Source organism: Phyllobates terribilis, unplaced genomic scaffold (genome assembly GCF_046119375.1).
Source record: "Phyllobates terribilis strain yellow unplaced genomic scaffold, ASM4611937v1 Scaffold_11__3_contigs__length_659146591, whole genome shotgun sequence".
In the NCBI taxonomy this organism is placed as follows: domain Eukaryota; kingdom Metazoa; phylum Chordata; class Amphibia; order Anura; family Dendrobatidae; genus Phyllobates; species Phyllobates terribilis.
The window spans coordinates 525446508-525470726 of NW_027362771.1; the positions used below are offsets into that span (position 1 = coordinate 525446508).

The 24219-nt window shown below is 44.1% G+C and overlaps 2 protein-coding genes across 2 annotated transcripts in view; one reads left to right on the forward strand and one right to left on the reverse strand.

Annotated features, from left to right (window-relative positions):
- The window catches only part of NCAPH (non-SMC condensin I complex subunit H), a 44304-nt gene extending 21609 nt beyond the window's left edge, over positions 1-22695 (forward strand). The window contains exons 6-18 of the mRNA XM_073653681.1: positions 611-726; positions 1433-1625; positions 1775-1866; positions 5653-5834; positions 7733-7881; positions 7970-8073; positions 12671-12793; positions 12870-12977; positions 15838-15966; positions 16053-16160; positions 18821-18903; positions 18990-19065; positions 21901-22695. Coding sequence (XP_073509782.1) covers positions 611-726; positions 1433-1625; positions 1775-1866; positions 5653-5834; positions 7733-7881; positions 7970-8073; positions 12671-12793; positions 12870-12977; positions 15838-15966; positions 16053-16160; positions 18821-18903; positions 18990-19065; positions 21901-21960 — 1523 coding nt within the window. The 3' untranslated portion in view covers positions 21961-22695. The remainder of the gene's footprint in view (positions 1-610; positions 727-1432; positions 1626-1774; positions 1867-5652; positions 5835-7732; positions 7882-7969; positions 8074-12670; positions 12794-12869; positions 12978-15837; positions 15967-16052; positions 16161-18820; positions 18904-18989; positions 19066-21900) is intronic.
- Positions 21704-24219, reverse strand: part of LOC141166723 (uncharacterized) — a 101608-nt gene continuing 99092 nt past the window's right edge. The window contains exons 17-18 of the mRNA XM_073653680.1: positions 22463-22576; positions 21704-22374 (exon numbers count right to left, since the gene is read on the reverse strand). Of these exons, the coding sequence (XP_073509781.1) occupies positions 22270-22374; positions 22463-22576 (219 nt within the window). The 3' untranslated portion in view covers positions 21704-22269. The remainder of the gene's footprint in view (positions 22375-22462; positions 22577-24219) is intronic.

Below are 24219 nucleotides of genomic sequence, written 5' to 3' on the forward strand. Positions count from 1 at the left end.
CTTTCGGCAGGCACCCACAGAGAGGAGATGGCGGCAAGCTTAGGAAGCTGACCAAGTGCGTTGAGGTACGTGGCCAGATGACTTGATTGTCCCAACCTGTATTCTTCAAAACCTCTTTGAAGGTTCAGTGATGGCCAGTGTGGCAGATCTGTATTCCTCCATCTGGGGCCGTGGTTCCTTAAGCTGGCATCCCGTAGAGTCTCTCTAGGAACAGGCAGATCCCCCTTTTATAGTTCACAACTGTCCTTTAGGCCATCATCCACAGGTGAGGCAGGGGGAAGGCGGGATGAGGTAATCTCTCATTGTTTGAGTATTTAATCAATCTGCTTAGTTTGTCCTTCACTGTTTGCAGGTCAACAAGCTACATGGACTTATACAATGGGTAATCAACATATTAGCAAACATCGATTGTTCAATTACCCTGCGTCCCTGTCTTCCAAACTTAGCAACACAATAAGCTGCAACAAACATCTCAAGAGTCAACGTTCAATCTCGTATAACAATGGCCAATGTCTCTTAACTCACTGAAGAAACACGTCTGGCTTAATCTAGAACAAATGCTATGTTGTCACAATCCCTGTTTATTTTTCCTTTATGGTCTATCTCATAGGAGATGACAGTAAAGATCCTCAAAACAAGAAGCAGAGAAAAAGGCAAAAAAATGTGGAAACCATTGAGCAGAATCTGAACAACATTACCCGTTCTGCAACAGACAGAGTGGATCAGGTATGTGCTTATGGTCATCTTGACAGAGTAAAGGGAACCTGTTATATGCCCAAATGTTATTAAGCTGCAGATAAAGGATTAATAGCGTTACAATGCTGTAGGGCCACCATACTGAATGCGTGGAAACTGGGAGATAATTACCTTTATTCCTCCTGGGAGCTGCCGGCTTTCAGTGATCGTTGTAGGGGCACAGTCAGTGCAGATGCAGTCACTTCCCAGTACACCGTGTGTGAGGCGGCTGTAGGCCTTCTCTCGCATTCTGGCTGAAAGCTTGCTCTGCAGCACACCTGTGCAGAGTGAGCTGTCAATCAAAGTGTTGGGGCGTGCTTACAGTCTCCTCTCAATATGCTGTCAGTGATGCCTGTAGCCGCATCGGGCACCACCTCAATGACTTAAATTGGTATTCCCATCTCTAAGATCCTATCCCAATATGTAGTAGGTGTAATAATAATATTAGCAAATACCTCCAATTAGAAATGTAGCATAGTTCTTCTGATTCACTATATCTCTTTCCTCATGTGCAGGGCATTGCAGAACCTTAGGTATCCATGGTTACGACCACTGATAAAGTGACAGCTAGTTGCTAGTGGTCGTAATCAGCTATCTTTTGCTTTTATCTTCTATAGAAATACATTTGCAAAAATGTAGAGAAAACACTGTGGGATATGTGCAGGAAACCTATTGTGACATGCCGTCTTTCCTGCAGGTTGACCCCCTCTTCCAGAAGGCAGCCGCCTCATTTGACGAGTGCAGTACGGTGGGTGTATTCCTCACATCCCTCCGCTGCTCCGATTACCGCAGTGAGCTGTGCTTTGATGATTATCTGATCCCACTCTCCACTATTGAAGAGCAGGCGCTTCCTGCCCCCGACTCTGTGGACGCCGCTGCTGAGCTGAAACGTAAGTAATCCGAAATAGGACCTTCAGCAGGACAATGCAAAGCGTCTGAGATCTAACTGGAAACACTGGAACCACTCAAACACTTTGTTTGAGCGCTAAAGAAGAGTAAAAAGTAATTTTTTTATATATATTTTTTTCACCTCCTACAGCTCTGTTGGTTACTTGTGTGGAAAAGCGCCCATTATGTCCATCACTCTGCAAATTACGCTTGATGCAGCTGGATGGTGACCTGAAAGATGAGGTACAACAACACAGTCCTGTCTTTTTTTTTTCTGCTTAAACCAGCCCGTCTTCTTAACAATGTTTGCTGCTTTAGTTTTTGATCCCTATTAACAATGCCCAAAGTCAGGTTGGATATTTGCCGTCTTCCTTTCCCTCCCCTGCTGTACCTCTGTCACCTCCTGGGAAAGCTTGTGGAGACGTCACTGCAGCTGCTGACAGTCTAGCTGCTTCTTAAAATATAAATGAAAGCTCTAGTTTTCAGGCTGCTTTAGAAACATCCTTTGCAGGCGGCATGTTGCACACCCTTGGTCTAATTAAGAGCTGCTCCACTTTTTGTCTGTCCAATTTTTTGTACACAAGGCCTATTACTTATGTGCAATACTATAGAAGGCCACAGACACCGTTCAATATAAGTAGCAGCTAACGTTGGTTAATCCTCTGCTGTTCTCTCTTCCTGCCCTTGCATGTTGCCCATATGCTTTATACTTTGCTGTGGAATCCATGCTGGGACTTGTAATGCAATGTCTGTGGATAAAGATGATGTATATACAGTCATGGCCAAAAGTGTTGGCACCCTTGAAATTGTTGCAGAAAATGATGTACACTGCTCAAAAAAATAAAGGGAACACTTAAACTACAGAATATAACTCCAAGTAAATCAAACTTCTGTGAAATCAAACTGTCCACTTAGGAAGCAACACTGATTGACAATCAATTTCACATGCTGTTGTGCAAATGGAATAGACAATAGATGGAAATTATTGGCAATTATCAAGACACTCTCAATAAAGGAGTGATTCTGCAGGTGGGGACCACAGACCACATCTCAGTACCAATGCTTTCTGGCTGATGTTTTGGTCACTTTGGTAGCATGAGACGGACTCTACAACCCACAGAAGTTGCTCAGGTAGTGCAGCTCATCCAGGATGGCTCATCAATGCGAGCTGTGGCAAGAAGGTTTGCTGTGTCTGTCAGCGTAGTGTCCAGAGGCTGGAGGCGCTACCAGGAGACGTGGAGGGAGCCCTACGAGGGCAACAACCCAGCAGCAGGACCGCTCCCTCCGCCTTTGTGCAAGGAGGAACAGGAGGAGCACTGCCAGAGCCCTGCAAAATGACCTCCAGCCGGCCACAAATGTGCATGTGTCTGCACAAACGGCTAGAAACCGACTCAATGAGGGTGGTATGAGGGCCCGACGTCCACAGATGGGGGTTGTGCTCACAGCCCAACAGCGTGCAGGACGCTTGGCATTTGCCACAGAACACCAGGATTGGCAAAGTCGCCACTGGCGCCCTGTATTCTTCACAGATGAAAGCAGGTTCACACTGAGCACATGTGACAGACGTGACAGAGTCTGGAGACACCGTGGAGAGCGATCTGCTGCCTGAAACATCCTTCAGCATGACCGGTTTGGCAGTGAGTCTGTAATGGTGTGGGGTGGCATTTCTTTGGAGGGCCGCACAGCCCCCCATGTGCTCTCCAGAGGTAGCCTGACTGCCATTAGGTACAGAGATGAGATCCTCAGACCCCTTGTGAGACCATATGCTGGTGCGGTTGGCCCTGGGTTCCTCCTAATGCAGGACAATGCCAGACCTCATGTGGCTGGAGTGTGTCAGCAGTTCCTGCAAGATGAAGGCATTGAAGCTATGGACTGGCCCGCCCGTTCTCCAGACCTGAATCCGATTGAGCACATCTGGGACATCATGTCTCGCTCCATCCACCAGCGTTGCACTACAGACTGTCCAGGAGTTGGCGGATGCTTTAGTCCAGGTCTGGGAGGAGATCCCACAGGAGACCATCCGCAACCTCATCAAGAGCATGCCCAGGCGTTGTAGGGAGGTCATACAGGCACGTGGAGCCTCATTTTGACTTGTTTTAAGGACATTACATCAAAGTTGGATCAGCCTGTAGTGTGTTTTTCCACTTTAATTTTGGGGGTGACTCCAAATCCAGGCCTCCATTGGTTAATAAATTTGATTTCCATTGATGATTTTTTGTGTGATTTTGTTGTCAGCACATTCAACTTTGTACAGAACAAAGTATTCAATGAGAATATTTCATTCATTCAGATCTAGGATGTGTTATTTGAGTGTTCCCTTTATTTTTTTGAGAAGTGTATTTCTCCAGGAAAATTATTGCAATTACACGTTTTGTTACTCACATGTTTATTTCCTTTGTGTGTCTTGGAACAACAGAAAAAAAAAACAGAGAAAAAATGGCAAATTGGACATAATTTCACACTAAACCCCTAAAATGTGTCCGACAAAATTGTTGGTACCCTTAACTTTTTGGTTGCACACCCATTGGAATAAATAAATGCAATCAATTGTTTCCTATAACCATCACCAAGCTTCTTACACCGCGCAACTGTAATTTTGGACCACTCTTTTGTAAACTGCTCCAGGTCTCTCCTATTTGAAGGCGTCTTCTCCCAACAGCAATTTTAAGATCTCTCCACAGGTGATCAATGAGATTTAGATCCGGACTCCTTACTGGCCACTTCATAACTCTCCAGTGCTTTGTTTCCATTTCTGGGGGCTTTTCGAAGTGTGTTTGAGGTCATTGTCCTTCTGGAAGATCCATGACCTAGGACGCAAACCCAGCTTTCTGAAACTGGGCACTACATTGCAACCCAAAATCACAATGATCTCTTGCAAAGAGTCAAGGTAACCAATGCCAGAGGCAGCAAAACAACCCCAAAAACATCTTTGAACCTCCACTATATTAGACTGTAGGAACTGTGTTCATTTCTTTGTAAACCTCATTCCTTTTTAGGTAAACAGTAGAATGATGTGCTTTACCAAAAAACTTTATTTTGGTCTCATCTGTCCACAAGACGTTTTCCCAGAAGGATTTTTGCTTACTCATTTATATTTTGGCAACCTGCAGTCTATCTTTTTTATGTCGTTGTGTCAGCAGTGGGGTCCTCCTGCCATAGCGTTTCATTTCATTCAAATGTTGACGGATAGTTTGCACTGACACTGATGCACCCTGAGCCTGCAAGACAGCTTGAATGTCTTTGGAACTTGATCGGGGCGGCTTATCCACCTTCTGGACTATCCTGCATTGCAACCTTTCATCAATTTTTCTTTGCTGTTCACATCCAGGGAGATTAGCTATAGTGTCATGGCTTGGAAACTTCTTGATTATGTTGCGCACCGTGGACAAAGGAACATCAAGATCTCTGGAGATGGACTTGTAACCTTGAGATTGTTGATATCTTTCAACAATTTTGGTTCTCAAGTCCTCAGACAGCTCTCTTCTCCTCTTTCTGTTCTCCATGCTTAATGTGGCACACAGACACACAATGCAAAGATTAAGTCAACTTCTCCCCTTTTTATCTGGTTTCAGGTGTGATCTTCATATTGCCCACACCTGTTACTTGCCACAGGTGAATTTGAACGAGCATCACATGCTTGAATCAAAGTTGTTTACCCACAGTTTTGGAAATGTGCCAACAATTTTGTTGTGCCCTTTTTGGGGATTTTGTGTGAAATTATGTCCAATTTGCTTTTTGTCTGTTATTTTTTGTGGTGTTCAAATACATACAAAGGAAATAAATATTTGTATCACAAATCATGTGTAATTGCAATAATTTTGTGGGAGAAATACTTCATTTTCTGGAACAATTTCAAGGGGGGGGGCAACACTTTCGGCTATGACTGTATAGTTTATACTAGTTATTGGATTTGGCCTCAGTTATTTACTACATTGTGACTTTTTTTGCTCATCGTCCTCCTTATAAAGAACCGGTGCAATCATTGTAGTCAAGACAAGACACAAACTTGTCGTTTCATTTACTTTGCAGACCGCATCTACGTTAACCGATAAGTACAAGGAAAGCGACCATGCCTTTGACATCAATGCAGAAGTGGAGGACGATGGTCCTGAGATGGATGATTTTGATGCTGATATGTGTGATGGGAATGAAGTAGAAGACCTTGGACAGTTCCCAGAACAGCGTGAAGCTTTTAAATCAGAGAGAAAAGGGTACCGTTCTTCCTCTTGTCAAAACACATGAATGCCTTGACTAAATTAGCTGTTTGCTGCCTGTCTCTCATGAAATAACCCTATAAAGGCAGGTTGTATTTTATGCCTTTCCCAGCCATCAGAGCCACTGGCAGCACTTCTTGCAGTTCTCTCAGGGGCATCGGTCACATTATTGCCCGCAGTATGTGCGCCTTTCCCTTAGTTTTCACAATGCGCCGCTGCCAATTTAAACTCCTGTTGTACTAAGAGAAACAAGGAGGCGAGTGCAATACACATTGGGGCAGCGCTAGCTATTGCAAATGAGCCTTGGGAGGATAAAAGAGGAGAATAGAAGTGCTAAGTGCTATAAGAATCAAGGAAGCATGTGGAATAAGAGTGAGAGAGTGAGCTAGCAGACATTGCAAAAAAAAGCCATGAAGGGGGAGTGGTGGCAATGAAAGTACTGATACGATTTGAGAAAAGAGCAGGGAAAGGCATCGTAAGGGTCCGACAGCTCACTGCTGGGTGCTATCCTGATCCCTGTGCAGCATGGACGTTGTTACACGCTCCCGGTGGCCTTTATACAGTGTGTGAGGCTGCGCCCCCACTGCCTGCAGTCTGTCTTGTATAGACTGATTAGCCCTGACAGCAAGCAAGGGTGACACCTGTTAGCCATCTCTTTAAAGGGAATCTCTTACCAAGTTTTTTCCACCTTATCTGAAAGCATCATAATGTAGAGATAGAGACCCTGATTCCAGCGATGTCACTTTTTGGACTGCTTGCTCTAGCTTTAGTAAAATCACTATTTTATTTGCTGAAGATCTAGCAGTTCACTGAATGCTGAGCTCTGTATATCCCCACCCACACCACTGATTGGCAGCTTTCTGTGTACACTGTGCATAGGCAGAAAGTTGGTGAATCAGTGGTGTGGGCGGGGTTATACACAGCTTAGCATTCAGTGAACTGATAGATCTGCAGCAGATAAAAAAGGGATTTTATCAAAACTGCAGCAAGCAGCCCAGTAAGTGACACATGGCTAGAATCAGGGTCTCTGCCCCCACATCATGCTGCTCTCAGATGGGGGAGCAAAACCTGCTGGCAGATTCCCCTTAAAGGAATGTTGTTGTTTTTTTGTTATAAAGAAAGCATATTACACTTTTTGCTACATTGGCAGTCTAATGAGCATACCTTTGTTGAAAAGACACTGACCATTTACAAACTTTGCTTTTTTTTTTGGCTTCTGCAGCCTCTGTGTATCACAGTCCATAGCAAACTGCTACGTGAGAGCACCACTCCAGCGGTTTTTGTTTTTCTTTCAGCGCTGAAGTGGTGCTTGAAATCGAAGGTCCCAGCGCCTACTCATACTCACCCGCCGGCATCTTCACCTTTTATCAGCACTTCTTCGGTCCCGCAGCGCCATCTTGTGACCACAACTTTTGTCTGAACAGAAGTCACAAGTAATAGTCACAAGCTCTCAGTGTAAGTCTACGAGAACCAAAATGAGACTCTGATAGACTTACATTGAAAGTGACCTCCGGCTCACCCAGCAAGGTGAAGATGGCGGCGGGTAAGTATAAGACTAGGGGCAGGGACCTAGAAGCACCATTCCAGTGGAAAAATAAAAAACGAACCTGCTGGAGTGGTGCTTGAATGACCTGACAGTGCGTCTGAGCTTGTTGTGATGGGACGGTCTGTAGCACGTCTCGCCTTTCCTCAGCCATCTTCTAAGCTGATTCATGACCAAATCAATGTCCTACTTTCTAATAGTCCTAAATCCGTGTAGAAGTTGGAGAGAGGATTCAGCCTTCTGTATCACAGAAAGAAGTGTCTGGTCTGCTCCTACAGTGATGGCACGTAGGTAATTGCTAGCAAGGGAGTCGTTTTTCCTTGGGAATAAACCATAATTGCTTTTCTTCCAGGTCCCAGATCACTAAGATAGCAGAAGCAGACATCGGCACCATGTGCCTCCAGCTGTCCTCGTGCCCTGGAGAGTATTCGTACTTCAGTCCGCGCACCATGTCCATGTGGGCCGGCCCTGAGCACTGGCGTTTTCGTCCTAAACAGAAAAGTAAGTGATTTCACATTTTTATTTTTTCCCAGCATCTTACAAACCTGAACTTTATCAGTCACCGCTGTTGCCATTTTCTTTTTACTAGTTGAGTCTGCTGATGACAATCAAAGAATCAAGAAGTCAAAGAAAGTTTTCGTTCTCAACTTTGAGGAGGATATTGATTTTAAGGTTCATTTCTGTAAGACTAGGGTAAGTTGGTTCAATGTTTATCTTGTTCTTTTCTTTCCACCGTTTATTCCCAGCTAATCTTACATACGACACAGTCGGTCGGGTATGTTGCTTTTTAAGGAGATCTTGAAATAACCCATTTTAACCCTCCAGCCCCGAGAGAGAGGCGGGGGAGTGTAAAAAGCGTTAGATCAAATGTTGAAGCAGTGAAGCGTAACTTCCATACTTCGTGAATTGTGTATGATTAAATAAAATACAAGTCATAATAAATTTTTAACCACACTTTATTTTTACTTTCCATAACCCGTGAGACTCTGACTGCAATGCATTATTAATATTTTTTTTCTACCAACATCCAAACATTGTGCTAGGAATATTTTCCTAATGATGGACTTCCCCCCAAAAAAAACATATCAACGAGGCTATCTGCATTGTGATTTTGAACAAAGTATTTAATTCTTTTTTCTCTACGTCCCGATAGACACGTAGCTGAGAACAGTTCCCGATTACATGTATTCTCCCTTCGCATTGTTCTATACTGCTGGTCACCTAAATGCGGAGCATAAAGCATGCGTTAGATTTCAGGGCAGAAATCGGTTGCACATACTGAGGGTACCACTCCATGTTCACCCCGTACTGCAGACTCGCATCCCCTAAATATTTAAAGAGAACCTGTCATCAGGGTTATGCATATTTAACTAAAGGTATAGCCATAATGGCGCAGTTGTGCTGATTTAATACATACATACATTCAGTGAAGAAATCCGAAGCCTAGTTGTTTTAAAATCATCAGTAGAAGTTTTGGTCTCCGTGCATCAGGGCGGGACTGTGGGGAGGATATTCGGCTCTGCCATTGCCCCTCTGGTGTCTTTATCCTCTTCCTTGTCTAAATTTCACTCCTGCGCCATCCTAGCCGTAGGCGTCGGGTGAGCGGGTTGATCTGGCAGTCTTCAGGAAAATAGCGCCGGCGCCAGATTAAGATCTCAGCACAATGACAAGCCGAGATCTCAACCTGCACAGGCAACGGCGCCATTTTACTGAATACTGTCGGTAGTCAGTCCGTTCATGCGTTGATACTGTCACCATTTTCCTGAAGCTCACCGCAAGATCAATCTGCGCAAGCGCCGCCCATGGCTAGGACGGCGCACGCAGAATATTTAAATAAGGAAGGTGATAAAAACACCAGAAGCAGCGGGGGCTCATGGCGATTGTGCTCAGGAAACCACATACACTGTCATTACACTGAGTAAAATGATACCTTTGTTGATGAAATCCGTCCAGTGCTTCTTTTATAATCTTTATCTTCATGTCTGCCATAATGATATGCTTGTGCTTCGGGGACTTTAGGGAGGGGCTGTAACTGATGCTCTCATTATGTATGCCTCTCTCTGGCAGGTCACTGTGCTTTCAGTGATCTGCCTGCTATTTTAAATATTGCCTTTGTAATTCTTTTGCCAATGTGAAATTTACATGTCCCAAAATGGCCGCCGTGGCCCTCGCATGCACAGTAGCATCTTTCGGTTGTCGAGAGATGCTACTGCGCATGCGCTGTGCCATATTGCTGCACCCAAATTCTTCTTAGAAAAGCAAAATTGCGCCCGTGCGTGCGCAGTAGCATCTCTCTGTAACCGAAAGATGCTACTGCACATGCGCGAGTGTCGGCGGCCATTTTGGAAAATGTAAATTTCACATTGACACAGAAATTACAAAGGTAATATTTAAAATAGCAGGCAGGTCCCTGAAAGCACAGTATCCTATCAGAGGCCAGAGATAGGAATACATGAATACATAATGAGGGCACCAGAGCACGAGCATATCATTATGGCAGAACTGAAAATAAAGATTATAGAAGAACCACTGGACGGATTTCATCAACAAAGGTATCATTTTACTCAGTGTGATGGCGCCCACCTGACAGTGTATGTGGATTACTAAGCACACTCCTGCTGACAGGTGCGCTTTAAAGCTGAAAAACACACACAGGAATAGCCAGCCAGGGTTGGTCAGGGGGCATCTAGGTGCAATAGTATATTTATTTTGCTTTGCCTATATAGTTTCAACATATTCCACAGTGATTTACAGACATCATCATCACTGTCCCCATTGGGGCTCACTATCTAGATTCCCTATCTCTATGTCTTTGGAGTGTGGGAGGAAACCCATATAAACTCCTTGCAGATGTTGTCCTTGATAGAATTTGAACCCAGGACCCCAGCGCTGCAAAGCAACCATACTAACAACTGAGCCACCATGCTATATTATTATAAATTGTTCTGTTATCTGTATACCGAATAGATGGATAGCGGTTATCCTGTTATTGTCTGCATCAAGCCTGGTCTTCTCAGTTATCCTTTATATTTGGGTATTATCCTAAATTGCTGCTAGTACCCAAATCGATAAAATAGTGCAGCTGTTATTAATACATTTTATTATTATTATTACTTAGTTTGAAAACCAAGCAAAAGCATTATGTTCCTGTTTAATACCTCCGCACACTTGGCTGTACTCAAGATGACCGGGGGATGAAATGCTTATGTTTAACCCTAGAACGCATACCTGGGGCCTCGCAGGCCCGCCCTGTTAATTGTTTTCTATTTTCTGCAAGATTACTTTAGTTAGAATTTTGAAACTCTAGGTATTCCTCAGGTATATAGTTGTTTGTCATTTTTGTTTGAGTTATTCCATGTTATTTGCACACGGGCCTAAAAGGCCCCAGGTATGTGAAAAAGTAGATTTTTATGGTCATGCGTTCTAGGGTTAATAGACGTCTGTCAGTACTATTTAGGTTCCTGAACCAAAGGCGTGCTGCTATACTGCATGGAGATACAGTGCTAGATATCACCTGGTTAAATTAAAGGGGTTGTCAGGACTGTGATGCTGAAGGAAGGGTCATTGATATCAGATCGGTGGGGGTCCAACATCTGGCTCCCCACTGATCAGCTGTTACCAGCTCCGACAGTTGCTGGATGTATACAGCGTATAGAGGCTGGACAGCTGAGCAGTGGAAGACCCCAGGTATTGACCTGAATAGCGGCTGACCAGCAGTACCAGAGGACGGCCACTAGGCAGTGTAAGGAGCTATGCTGTGCCGCCACCATACACGGATTACTGCTGGAGATGGTGACATTTGAATAGTGGGGGGCCTGGTGTTGGACCCCCACCAATTGTTATTTATTTTTCTAATAATATATTTGAGAGAAACAAGAATAAAATTTTTCAAGCAATCCCATCGCTTACAGTAATGACTAAGCAAAAAACTACATTAAGGCTGTGTGCCCACGATGCGTTTTTTAAGCGTTTCCACAGCAGCAATTCCGCCACGGAAACGCTTAAAAAACGCTTGGTAGAAGGCCTGCCATGTTCCCCAATGATGATCCGCATGTGCTGTGCACATGCTGTGGAAATTTCCGCTGCGTCTTATCATTGCGGAAAAAAATCGCAGCACTACCAATTATTTTGCTGAAGCCCTGCGTTTTTGCCGCCATTGACTTGCATTGGAACGCATGGATTCCGCATCACTGAATCTGTACATGCGGAATCCATGCTTTTCAATGTGCGGATGGTGCCCGGGTTTGGAGAAGAGGAGACTCTCCTCTGGACCCGGGTACCATAGAACCTGTAAAAAAAAGAATAAAATAAAAAATATACATTATACTTACCTTCTGATGGCCCCCGGTGTGCTTGTCTTGGCTTGCTGGCAGATTGCGGTAGACTAAAGGACTTGCCATGACGTCATTTAGTCATGTGACGGGTCACGCGACCACTGACGTCGGCAGGTCCTTAAATCTACCGCGAGCTGTCGGCAAGCCAAGACAAGGACACCGGGGGCCATCAGAAGGTAAGTATATTTTTTACCATTCTTTTACGGTCACACTATATAAATCCATGCATGGATTTATATAGTGTGACCAAGTTGTCAAGCACTTTCCAAGTGATGCTAAAATCGCCTGGAAAGCGCTTGTCAACTCGCATGCAGAAATGCAAGTGAAGAACGCTTCACATCCGCATGTTCCTGGCAGGAAAAACGCATGTACAATCCGCATGTACAATCCGCATGTACAATCCGCATGCGTTTGTTCTGCCAGGGAGATGCAGAAACACTCAGGAAAAAATCCGGAGCATTTCCGCATCGTGGGCACATAGCCTTACACAATATAAACATTAATTAACTAGCTGATGACTTGTGACTCAAAATGAAAGATAATAGCAATGGAAAAAATATAGTGAAGGGATTTGTAGCTGGGTAGGAGAACTTCTTGCAACATTTATTTTGTCTCACTTTTTTAATGAGGATTGAAAAGCAAAAGAAGAAAGAGAAAATTAAAAAAAAAAGGTGAGAGAGGGTAAGGAAAGCGAATCGGGAAACAATGAAACATCAGACGAGACACGCAGTAAAGGTGAAGGAGTCCGGAAGAGTTAGATTTCTGAATTTCCCGGAACGTTGGAGTCCACCGCTCCAATATTGATAATAACCTAAGGATAATAATCCGTATAACACTGGGCGAACGCTTTACATATTAATATGAAAGAGAAACATGAATTTGCCTCCTTTAAGTTACATGTTCCAGCTAATGAGAGCTAATGGTATTCCTGGTAATCGCCTTCATTTACTATGTAGGCCGCTACGACGCTGGCAAAGTCTACTCTGGAGAACCAGAATAAGAAGTCCACCACCCTGCCGGCTGACTTCCACTACGATCCAGACAACATCGCCAAGCTGAACCTAAGACCTACAGATAGGGTAAGGCTCCAGGCTCACTGCCTGCTTTATGTATGACTGATTGGACACCAGTCTTATATTCTCCTCCTTCCCCCAGATCAAAAAGATGGCGCCCAGGAATCCTACTTCTGAGCAAGAAGATGGCATCAAAGAATATGACTATAACAATCCCAACGACACCTCCAACTTCTGCCCTGCAATGCAGGTAAGCACTTTCGCCTAACTCTCAACCTCTGCAGATAATTTTTGTTTTTACCAAAAGCCTTAAAGTTTTTATGTCTCCATAGACATAGCCTTACGAGGGCTTGTTTTGCAGTAGTAGTTATTTTTGAATGACCTCATACATATTGCTTTATAATGTACTGTAAAAGGGTGAAAAATCCAAGCAGGATGAAATGGTGAAAAAAAAAAATGCAACTCAGCCATTGATTTTTTGGGGTTTTGTTTTTATGGCATCTATTTTATGGTAAAAATGAGCGGATAATCCGAGTCTAAGGCTGTGTTCACACGATGCGTATTTCATGCGTTTCCGCGGCGTTTTTGCAGTTGCGTAAACGCCGCGGAAACGCATGAAAAACGCATGGTAGAAGGGAAGCAATGTTCCCCAATGGAAATCCGCATGTGCTGTGCCCATGATGCGGATTTTTCCGCAGCGTTAACGCTGCGGTCAAAAATCCGCAGCATGTCAATTAATTTTGCGGAAACGCGGCGATTTTGCCGCCATTGACTTGCATTAGAACGCGCCAATTCCGCAAGACAGCATCTGTACTTGCGTAATTGGTGCGTTCTAATGTGCGGATGGTACCCGGGTGTGGAGGAGAGGAGAGTCTCATCCACACCCAGGTACCATTAAAAAAGCTGTAAAAAGAAGAATAAAATAAAAAATAATGTATTCTTACCTTCTGTCGGCCCGCGCAGCGCTCCCGCTTGGTTCCCGGCACTTTGCAGTGAGTTGTAGGACCTGCGGTGACGTCAGAGTCATGTGACGGGTCACGTGACGCTGACGTCGGCAGGTCTTTCAATTCAAAGTTGCCGGCAGCCGGGAGAACAGATTGAGCAGGACAGCGCGGGCCATCGGAGGTAAGTATATACACGCTCTCGGTTCACACTGTATAAATCCATGCTGTTTGCATGGATTTATACAGTGTGACCTAGTTGTCAAGCACTTTCCAAGTGATGCTATCGCCTGGAAAGCGCTTGTCAATCTGCATGCGGAAACGCATGTGAATCTGCATGTGGATCCGCATGTATTCTGCAGGAAAAACGCATGCACAATCTGCATGCGTTTTTTCTGCCAGGGAGATGCAGAAATGATGCAGAAATTTTCTGCTTCATTTCTGCATCGTGTGCACATACCCTATAGGTCACTCTGATTACGGCAATCACAAAGTTGTATAGCATTTTTTTTTTCTGGTGAAAAAAATGTAAAAGTTTGTAGAAAGGAAAAAGAAAAAACATTTCAATATAATTGTAGCTGAGTGAGGGCTTGTCTTCTGATGCCCTGAGCTGACTGTATAATTGCTACCAATTTGGGGTATGTACGACGTTTTGATTTTTTTTTTTTTATTATTGCTTTTTTTTTTAAGGAGGAGTGGTGATTACATTAGAAAAACGCAATTCTGGCAGTTTAATTTTTTTTCACTCTTTACGGTGTCTACTATATGGGTTAAGTAATTTTATATTTTGATAAATTGGACTCCTTCAGACGTAGCAATATCAAAAGTTTATCTTTGTATTTTCTTGTAATAGGGATAAAAGGGGGGAGTGAGCTGAAGTCCTTAGACTTGTATGTCCCAAGATGGTAGCGATAAAGGTCTTCGCTAGCCATTGGTAACCCAATCCCAATTAGAGACTGCGTTGGAGATCGACACTGACAATTAAATGGTTACCAGCAGTGATCAGAGCTCATTCCTAGCCGACGCTGTGAGACGCAGATGCTAGCTATGAAACCTAGCCAGCATCTACGGCATGTGGATGAGGGAGCTCCTCTTCTGGTGCTCTACAACACACTGTCACACCAGCGCTGACCTATCGTACATTATTTTGCACCAAGGGATTAAAGAGAATTTAATAGCCTGTATCTTTCCTTAAAGGCAGCAGCCTCGCCGAGTTTATGGTGCCTTCACTGAGGGCAGCATAAAGTAGTGACAGATGCCATGATTCCAGCGATGTGTCACTTATGGGATGTCCTGCAGTAGTTTCCATAAAATCACACTTTATAAGGTTCAGAGCAAGACAAGGTCTCGTGCTCCTACTCATGGGTAGTTGGATTTCCGCTTGGTGACAGCCAAAATTATTTAAGGAGGTTATCCCGCAATATACATTGATCTTGTATCCACATTATAGGTGGTAAATTTATTTTGTGGGCTATCCCATCAAGCTGGTCATTTAAAGGGAATCTGTCAGCAGGTTTTTGCTACCTCATCTGTGAGCAGCGAGATGTAAGCAAAGAGAAGCTGAATCCAATGAGGTATCACTTAGATTACTGGGTGCAGCCATTCTGACACAATCAGAGTTTTTAGATTTAGCATGAAGCAGAGCTGAGGAAGCTAGCCCCTCCCACACCAGGCTCTGTTTATACAATTTCCATAGACAGTGAGCTGCCTATCACAGGAGGGGGCGTGTCAGAGGAGGCACCTAGTCACAGCAATGATAAGCTACTGGTGCTAAAACAATCATTGTCAGCAAAGAAAACCTCAGAGCTTGATAAGAAAGGTATCACTGAAATCTGTGTTTTAACCCCTACATCATGCTGTCTTTAGCTTAGATAGCAAAGACATGCTGACAGATTCCCTTTAAGACTATTAATTTCAACAGGACCAGCTGACATGTGTTGGGGCTGCCTTACAATCCCACTATATCCGCTTGATCCTTTGCTCTAGTCGCTTCCCTCTGACTGCGCTCATCTTCTTACTGAAATAATCCTGCATCTACGCTAGTCTGTTTTTTATGGAATCAGACTATCCCATGACCAGTTTTAAATTTTGCCAGCAAGTCATCGCTAAATCGTTGTAGTCGTCGCTATAGCTCCTCGAAGAGTAACATTTTGCTGCCCTATTCTGTAGGTCGATGACGACTTTGATGACGACGGGACATTCATGGGACCCACTGATGAGTTTACGGTGTGTAATAGGACAGAAGAGATCAGGTTAAGTCTCGACGGTGAACACAACCTTATTGCGGAGCCTCACAAGGTGAGTTACACACTTCGACAACTGAAGGTAAGAGTTGGCAGAAACTATTTTATGTGCGTGGCGTCATTTCCTACATTTTCTTACAGGTAAACAGGATAGAAATAAATTATGCAAAAACAGCAAAAAAGATGGACATGAAGCACCTGAAGACAAGTATGTGGGGGCTACTAACCATCAACAGACAAAAAGATGAGGTGAGTTGGTTTAGCGGGGGTGCTGAAGAGGAATTCTTAAAGGGTTGCTGTCACAGGTGTATCAGAGGTGAAGGACAGTCGCCCTGCAGTTGGTTGCAGGAGATCTCTACGTTTGGCATTACAGAAATTTTCTTAAAGGCTGGCTGTCTCTAGGACCCAGCGACTACCTCCCTCTGGCTAATTAGCTCCCTGGCCTGGGTGTATAAATACCTGGTGTGTCTGAGAGGGAGATGCCAGCGATATTCATTACTACTTGTGAGGCTTTAGCAAGAGCAGTACTTCGTCCTCTCTGGAGCTTGAGGCCGTGTGCGCATTTGTTTGGAGTTGTCTAAAGCTAAGCAATTTCCCCTTTTGTCTACCCTAGTTGTCCATAGAGTTTAGTGGAGATCGACTAGTGCTCATCTCCTCCTTTCTCTAGCCTTAGCCATACACCAGGGAAAGTCAGGGCGAGGCACGTGTGCAGCGATTGGTGAAAAGCCAATGTAGGGTTGTTAGCTGAGACATGGTGACACTAGACCAGACTAGGAGGTCTCCCCTTCCCCCTTTCCCTAGAGACTGGGCTCCCTTTCACTCTTCCCTCTGTGTTGCGCGAAGTCTTTTCCACACCTTGCGTGACAGCTGGACATTGATTAACAAACTAGTCACCTATAGGTGGTGCTAGAGAGACAGTTTTCTTCCTTTTCCAGGAGGGTTACCCAATTTTTGAAAATTACATGCGAGATGCCACAAGTCTATAAAAAGTGTTACATTTATTATTTTTTAAAAAATGTGGGTGTGCAAAAAATCAATTGCCCTTGCTTTAATATGAATAATAAGTTTATATGCTTTTAGCGATTCATATCAAAGCAGGGGCAGTGGAAGAAGTACTGTACCCTATATACAACTTATGATTGAGCTGATGAACCAGTCATCTGACTCCCAAATAAATGGTTCATCAAATTGTGTGACTATAGACACACTACTGAGTCATTAGAGTGAAAGAAATAACACTGAGAACTGATGTGATGTTAACAACTACTTGTGGACATCAATGCAGATTAAGCTGCTTGCACTCGTTTATGCAGGAGTGAAGAGCCGGCTGTCAGACACAGCCTGACTCCCCATGGAGAAGGCAGAGATGGTTTATTACCTTTTCAGCCTTCCTGATCACTGTATACACAGCGCTAAACAAGCGCTTGACTATGTCCCTCATTCCTAGAAACCGAACAGAGTAGTAGGCTGTTGATTTTGCTAAATGGCTTGACTTTGCTGCCATTCACAGGCTGACACTGTTGGCTCTAATGCAGATTGACTAAACACAAGTTATGATTGCAAGTTTGGGAAACTGGCTTCTTTACATTTTTTCCTGTCTCCTTGACTCACCATACACTCTGATACACTGCTCCAATCCATATTGACCAAAGGAAGACTGAGGTTACAGCTCTTATAATAGTTTATGGCAAAGGGAGGAGGGAGTGCGGATAATCGGCACAGTGAATAAGAGATAAGCAGATAGAGCTGCAGCTTTTAGCATCTGTTTTAGCCTACTACAGAGCTGGATTCACAGCCACTCAGCTCAGTACTGCTCTGCTGCTACTGTCTCATGTGCCACTCAGAGAAAGAGGAGCAGGAATCCCTCATGTCTGTGTGCTGTGTATGGGAGACATCATCACAGCTTGTCTCCACTCACTAGCACACAAAGACATTAGAGACAGAGGCTACCTAGAGGAAAACTGGTAAAAAAAATGCAGAATAAAAGTCCTATAATGGCCAGAAATGTGTTATTCCTCATGTACACACACATCAGCTTGTGCTGAAAAGATACCTTTTACTATGTATAGCACAGGCGATCGGACAATCGCAGCTTCAAGTCTCCTAAAAGGACTATTGAAGACAGTAAAATGGTTTTAAAATATGAGAAAAATGCAAAAGTTCAAATCACCTCCCTTTTTTAGCCAATTAAAAATAAAGTAATTAAAGAAAAATACCATATTTGGTATCGCTGCGTTCAGAAGTGTCCGATCTATCAAAATATAAAATAAATTAATCTGATCGGTAAAAGTTATAAAGAGAAAACAAATCGAAACGCCAGAATTATGTTTTTGGCCGTTGGAACATTGCAATAAAAGGCGATCAAAACATCACATCTACCCACAAATGGTATCAATTAAAACGTCAGCTCAGGGTGCAAAAAATAAGCCCTCACCAGCCCCAGATCCCAAATAGTGGAAACGCTACGGGTCTCGGAAAATGGCAACAAAACCCCAAAAAATTTTCTACAAATTTTTCAAATTTGTTTCACCATCTAAATAAAAAGAACCTACACATGTTTGGTATCTGCGTGCTCTTATTGCCAGGTCAGTTTTACCATATAGTGAATATAGTAAATTGTAACAATTGTGGAATTGCACTTTTTTTTTGCAATTTCAATGCACTTAGAATTTTTTCCCAATTTCCAATACACTATATGGTAAAATGAATGGGATAAAAAAAAAAGTACAATTCGTCCCACAAACAAAAAAACAAGCCCTCATACGGCTATATGGCCAGAAAAAAAATAAAAAGTTATGGCTCTTGGAAGCGGGGGCGGAAAAAACACACAGAAAATCGCTGGGTAGTGAAGGGGTTGAATGATTGTACCATTGTTTAGTAGATACTGTTTTATTTTTCTCCAATTTTAGCCAGCACCTAAGAATGAAGCAGAGCCCACAGTTGTGAAGGATGAGAAGATTTTCAGCAATATCACAAGTGATCTTCAGAAGAGGTAAGGAAGAAAAAAACACAAAAACTTGTATTAAGTAGTTAAACATTTATGTGTTACCCCTGATATTATTGTCTTGTGGTCCACAGGTTACCCACCACTATGGCACAGAACCTCTCCGTTCCTTTGGCCTTTGCTTGCCTTTTGCATCTTGCTAATGAAAAGGTGAGTAGGGAGAAGACAAGTGAGCGCACAAAACCAGTAGTTTAATTATATTATTAATAATAATGCTACACAATTTAATTGCCAATAATGAAGTCAGAGTTGACCAAAAGAGCCAGGCAACCAACACTTACTCTTGACACCAGCTTTCTTTCACATAAATCATATATTTGGACAAAAAAAAAAGTGATTTGAAGTGATCTGGCACCTAAAATCGCGTTACTTTTCCATCCCTGAGTAGGAGCCCAGTGTTTTTCAATTTATAGGATTTTTCAATTTAAGCAAATAAAGGTAATTCAAAAGTTAAGTCCAATTTGAAGATCTCTGCATGCGGATGTTGAGCAGGAACTGTTGCATACTTCCAGTGAAAGTGTCCAGATCACGTGGTTTTTGGCTCATTAGGAGTAAGGGGGGTTTACAAGTATAAGGTTTTATGCCTATAGGCTTCCTCTGGGTGAAAACAATAAGCTTAGCTGTTACTCACCATCTCCTGCTCCAGCAGTGCATTTCTACTGCTGCCCCCGGTCTTGAAAGACAGCAGTGGTGATGTGATCAACAGGCCTGCTGATGTCAGTGATTGGCACAGGACACTGTAGTTGTCTCAAGAAAGAGCAGGGCAGCAGTGAAGAGGCAGCACTAGAGCAGCGGTCAGTGACAAGAAAAAGCAGGGCAGCAGCGAAGAGGCAGCACTGGAGCAGCGGTCAGTGACAAGAAAGAGCAGGGCAGCAGCGAAGAGGCAGCACTGGAGCAGCGATCAGTGACCCGAAAGAGCAGGGCAGCAGCGAAGAGGCAGCACTAGAGCAGCGGTCAGTGACAAGAAAAAGCAGGGCAGCAGCGAAGAGGCAGCACTGGAGCAGCGGTCAGTGACGAGAAAGAGCAGGGCAGCAGCGAAGAGGCAGCACTGGAGCAGCGGTCAGTGACAAGAAAGAGCAGGGCAGCAGCGAAGAGGCAGCACTGGAGCAGCGATCAGTGACCAGAAAGAGCAGGGCAGCAGCGAAGAGGCAGCACTAGAGCAGCGGTCAGTGACAAGAAAAAGCAGGGCAGCAGCGAAGAGGCAGCACTGGAGCAGCGGTCAGTGACAAGAAAGAGCAGGGCAGCAGCGAAGAGGCAGCACTGGAGCAGCAATCAGTGACAAGAAAGAGCAGGGCAGCAGCGAAGAGGCAGCACTGGAGCAGCGGTCAGTGACAAGAAAGAGCAGGGCAGCAGCGAAGAGGCAGCACTGGAGCAGCGATCAGTGACCAGAAAGAGCAGGGCAGCAGCGAAGAGGCAGCACTGGAGCAGCGATCAGTGACAAGAAAGAGGAGGGCAGCAGCGAAGAGGCAGCACTGGAGCAGCGATCAGTGACAAGAAAGACCAGGGCAGCAGCGAAGAGGCAGCACTGGAGCAGCGGTCAGTGACAAGAAAGAGCAGGGCAGCAGCGAAGAGGCAGCACTGGAGCAGCGGTCAGTGACAAGAAAAAGCAGGGCAGCAGCGAAGAGGCAGCACTGGAGCAGCGGTCAGTGACAAGAAAGAGCAGGGCAGCAGCGAAGAGGCAGCACTGGAGCAGCGGTCAGTGACAAGAAAGAGCAGGGCAGCAACGAAGAGGCAGCACTGGAGCAGCGATCAGTGACAAGAAAGAGCAGGGCAGCAACGAAGAGGCAGCACTGGAGCAGCGATCAGTGACAAGAAAGAGCAGGGCAGCAGCGAAGAGGCAGCACTGGAGCAGCGATCAGTGACAAGAAAGAGCAGGGCAGCAGCGAAGAGGCAGCACTGGAGCAGCGGTCAGTGACAAGAAAGAGCAGGGCAGCAGCGAAGAGGCAGCACTGGAGCAGCGATCAGTGACCAGAAAGAGCAGGGCAGCAGCGAAGAGGCAGCACTGGAGCAGCGATCAGTGACAAGAAAGACCAGGGCAGCAGCGAAGAGGCAGCACTGGAGCAGCGATCAGTGACCAGAAAGACCAGGGCAGCAGCGAAGAGGCAGCACTGGAGCAGCGATCAGTGACAAGAAAGAGCAGGGCAGCAGCGAAGAGGCAGCACTGGAGCAGCGGTCAGTGACAAGAAAGAGCAGGGCAGCAGCGAAGAGGCAGCACTGGAGCAGCGATCAGTGACCAGAAAGACCAGGGCAGCAGCGAAGAGGCAGCACTAGAGCAGCGGTCAGTGACAAGAAAGAGCAGGGCTGCAGTGAAGAGGCAGCACTGGAGCAGCGGTCAGTGTACAAAGATAACATAGAAACTTCACAAACCTGTGAACTAAAAACAGATAAACCATTTAAATTCCCTTCTAAAGGGTTTTTTCCGGGCTCAACATAAATTTCTGCTGTCACTCCGTGACTGCAGAATGCCAAGACATTACAGTGCGCAATGTGCATACTGTCAGGATTTAGCTCTATTTGCCTGGCGTCTCAATTTCACTGGCATCTGCAGCGTAAGGATGCAGATATACTGGTGAAAACAATGGTGAAAGAGGAGGTTGTCTGCTCCCTCTTCCACCATTCTACCTGTGTGCCTGAGTCTCAGAGCAGCAGGCGCAGTGATGTCACTAGATCGCGCCTGCTGTGGGTAGCCTCAGGTCGCACCAGTGCACAGAACAAAGCCAGGTAAGTAGTCCATATTTTTATCAGTCGGTAGTTTGAGGAAACTGTTGGGGTCATTATACTGGGAGGGGGGGGTCTGTATGGTTCATAATACTGTGTGTGGGGGTGCAGTTGATCACGGTACAAGGTCTGAATAACGAGGGCAGTATGATATTTATGTTGAGCCCGGAAAATCCCTTTAAAATGGCCTATTAATGGGTTCCAGCTCAAAGATTGCCAGAAGTGATTCATGAGCCTCATTGTTCTGTTCCCTTCACCTTTTTCTAGAATTTAAAGCTTCAAGAAGTGGACGATTTGTCTGATGTGATAATAATGCAAGGAGATTGACCGGGCGTACCGACCGACTCCATAGAATCATCACCCAAATGACTATGAAAAAGTACATGTTGTAGGATCGTTCCATCCTCTGCCTACGAGCTGTCCAGGGCAGAGGCGCATCTGTAAATAATGTATTTATGTCACATTTTTACATTTTTTTAATCTTTTCTTCTAAATACAATAGCAAAAAAAAAAAGAGAAAATAAATACATTTGTCAGCCAAAATCCAAACAGTGTTTAATATCTGACACCGACAAACATTTACAAGAGGAAACTGAAGTGGAGAGTGTTTGTCTCCTGGTTTTGGTTCATTGGCTGTCAGGAAGGAGAGAACCATGACGTGCACCTGTCCGAGCATTTATACTTCTGCTTCCCAGTCCCTGTGATCTGCTGCTGCCTGGAAGCAAATTCTGTGTCCAGGTTCTGAAAGGAGCACAGAAAGATGTCATCAGCAGGAACCAGAGCAATACCGGACACATTTACCAGAATCTATGTCTCTGCAGTTCTGTACCTCTTTGCTGAGCCTCAGACGTTCCTGCCATTGTTCGGATTCCATCCTATGTTCTGCGTCCAACCGTTGTAATTTTTTAGATTCCTGATCATGTAAAGTTCTCATTTTCTCTTCCTGTTGGCAGAATGAACACACATTTATGAATGAGAGCTCCATGCTTTATTTTTTTTTAGCTGAAATTATAAACCTGGGTTGATTTTGAAAATATATCAGAAAGTTGCATTACACTGTGTTCCAAATTATTATGCAAATAATATTTTCTCAGATTTTCCCAAATTACCTATATGAATTGCAGTCATTGTAATTTTCCAGTCAAATAACTATTAGAGTACAATTGAAAGGCTTTTGTACAAACTGCCTATGATAACAGTATATTTTTTAAAAAATAAAAAACGCAAACTGCACTCAAAATGCATGTTCCAAATTATTATGCACAGCAGAGTTTTCAACCTTTTCATTTTAATAAAGAACAAAAAATGGTCATTTTTGAAATTATAAGCATTATCAGGTTATTACAAACTGAAATCAAACAGTTTTCAACTCAAAACTTTATTCTAGGTGATGTTACATTTGCACATAGGACCGCTTGTTCGAAAGGAGCTTCTGAACTCTCTCGTACATTGAATTTGTCAGGTTTTGGATGGTTTCTGCTTCAATTGTTTTGCATGAGGACAGAATACCCTCCCAGAGCTGTTGCTTAGATGTGAACTGCCTCCCGCCATCATAGACACTCCTTTTGATGATGCTCCAGAGGTTCTGAATGGGGTTGAGGTCAGGGGAGCATGGGGGCCACACCATAAGTTTGTCCCCTTTTATGCCCATAGCAGCCAGAGATGCAGATGTGTTATGTGCAGCATGAGACGGGGCATTATCATGCATGAAAATGATCTCGATGGTCCAGATGGATGGAGTGGAGGATGGCTGGTTGATGGACACCCCATGCTAACAAGGAGGAGGTGGAGTAATGTTTTGGGCTGGAATCACGGGGAGAGAGATTGTCGGCCCTTTTAGGATCCCTGAAGGGGTAAAGATGAACTCCATAATGTATGTTGAGTTTCTCAAACAGCACTTCCTTCCATGGTTCAAGAAGAAGAACTGTGTATTCCGCAGCAAGATCATTTTCATGCATGATAATGCCCCGTCTCATGCTGCACATAACACATCTGCATCTCTGGCTGCTATGGGCATAAAAGGGGACAAACTTATGGTGTGGCCCCCATGCTCCCCTGTCCTCAACCCCATTGAGAACCTCTGGAGCATCATCAAAATGAGTGTCTATGATGGCGGGAGGCAGTTCACATCTAAGCAACAGCTCTGGGAGGGTATTCTGTCCTCATGCAAAACAATTCAAGCAGAAACCATCCAAAACCTGACAAATTCAATGGACGAGAGAGTTCAGAAGCTCCTTTCGAACAAGGGGTCCTATGTGCAAATGTTACATCACCTAGAATAAAGTTTTGAGCTGAAAACTGTTTGATTTCAGTTTGTAATAACCTGCTAATGCTTATAATTTCAAAAATGACCATTTTTTTGTTCTTTATTCAAATGAAAAGGTTGAAATCTCTGCTGTGCATAATAATTTGGAACATGCATTTTGAGTGCAGTTTGAGTGTTTTATTTTTTAAAAAATATACTGTTATCATAGGCAGTTTGTACAAAAACCTTTCAATTGTACTCTAATAGTTATTTGACTGGAAAATTACAATAACAGCAATTCATACAGGTAACTTGGGAAAATCTGAGAAAATATTATTTGC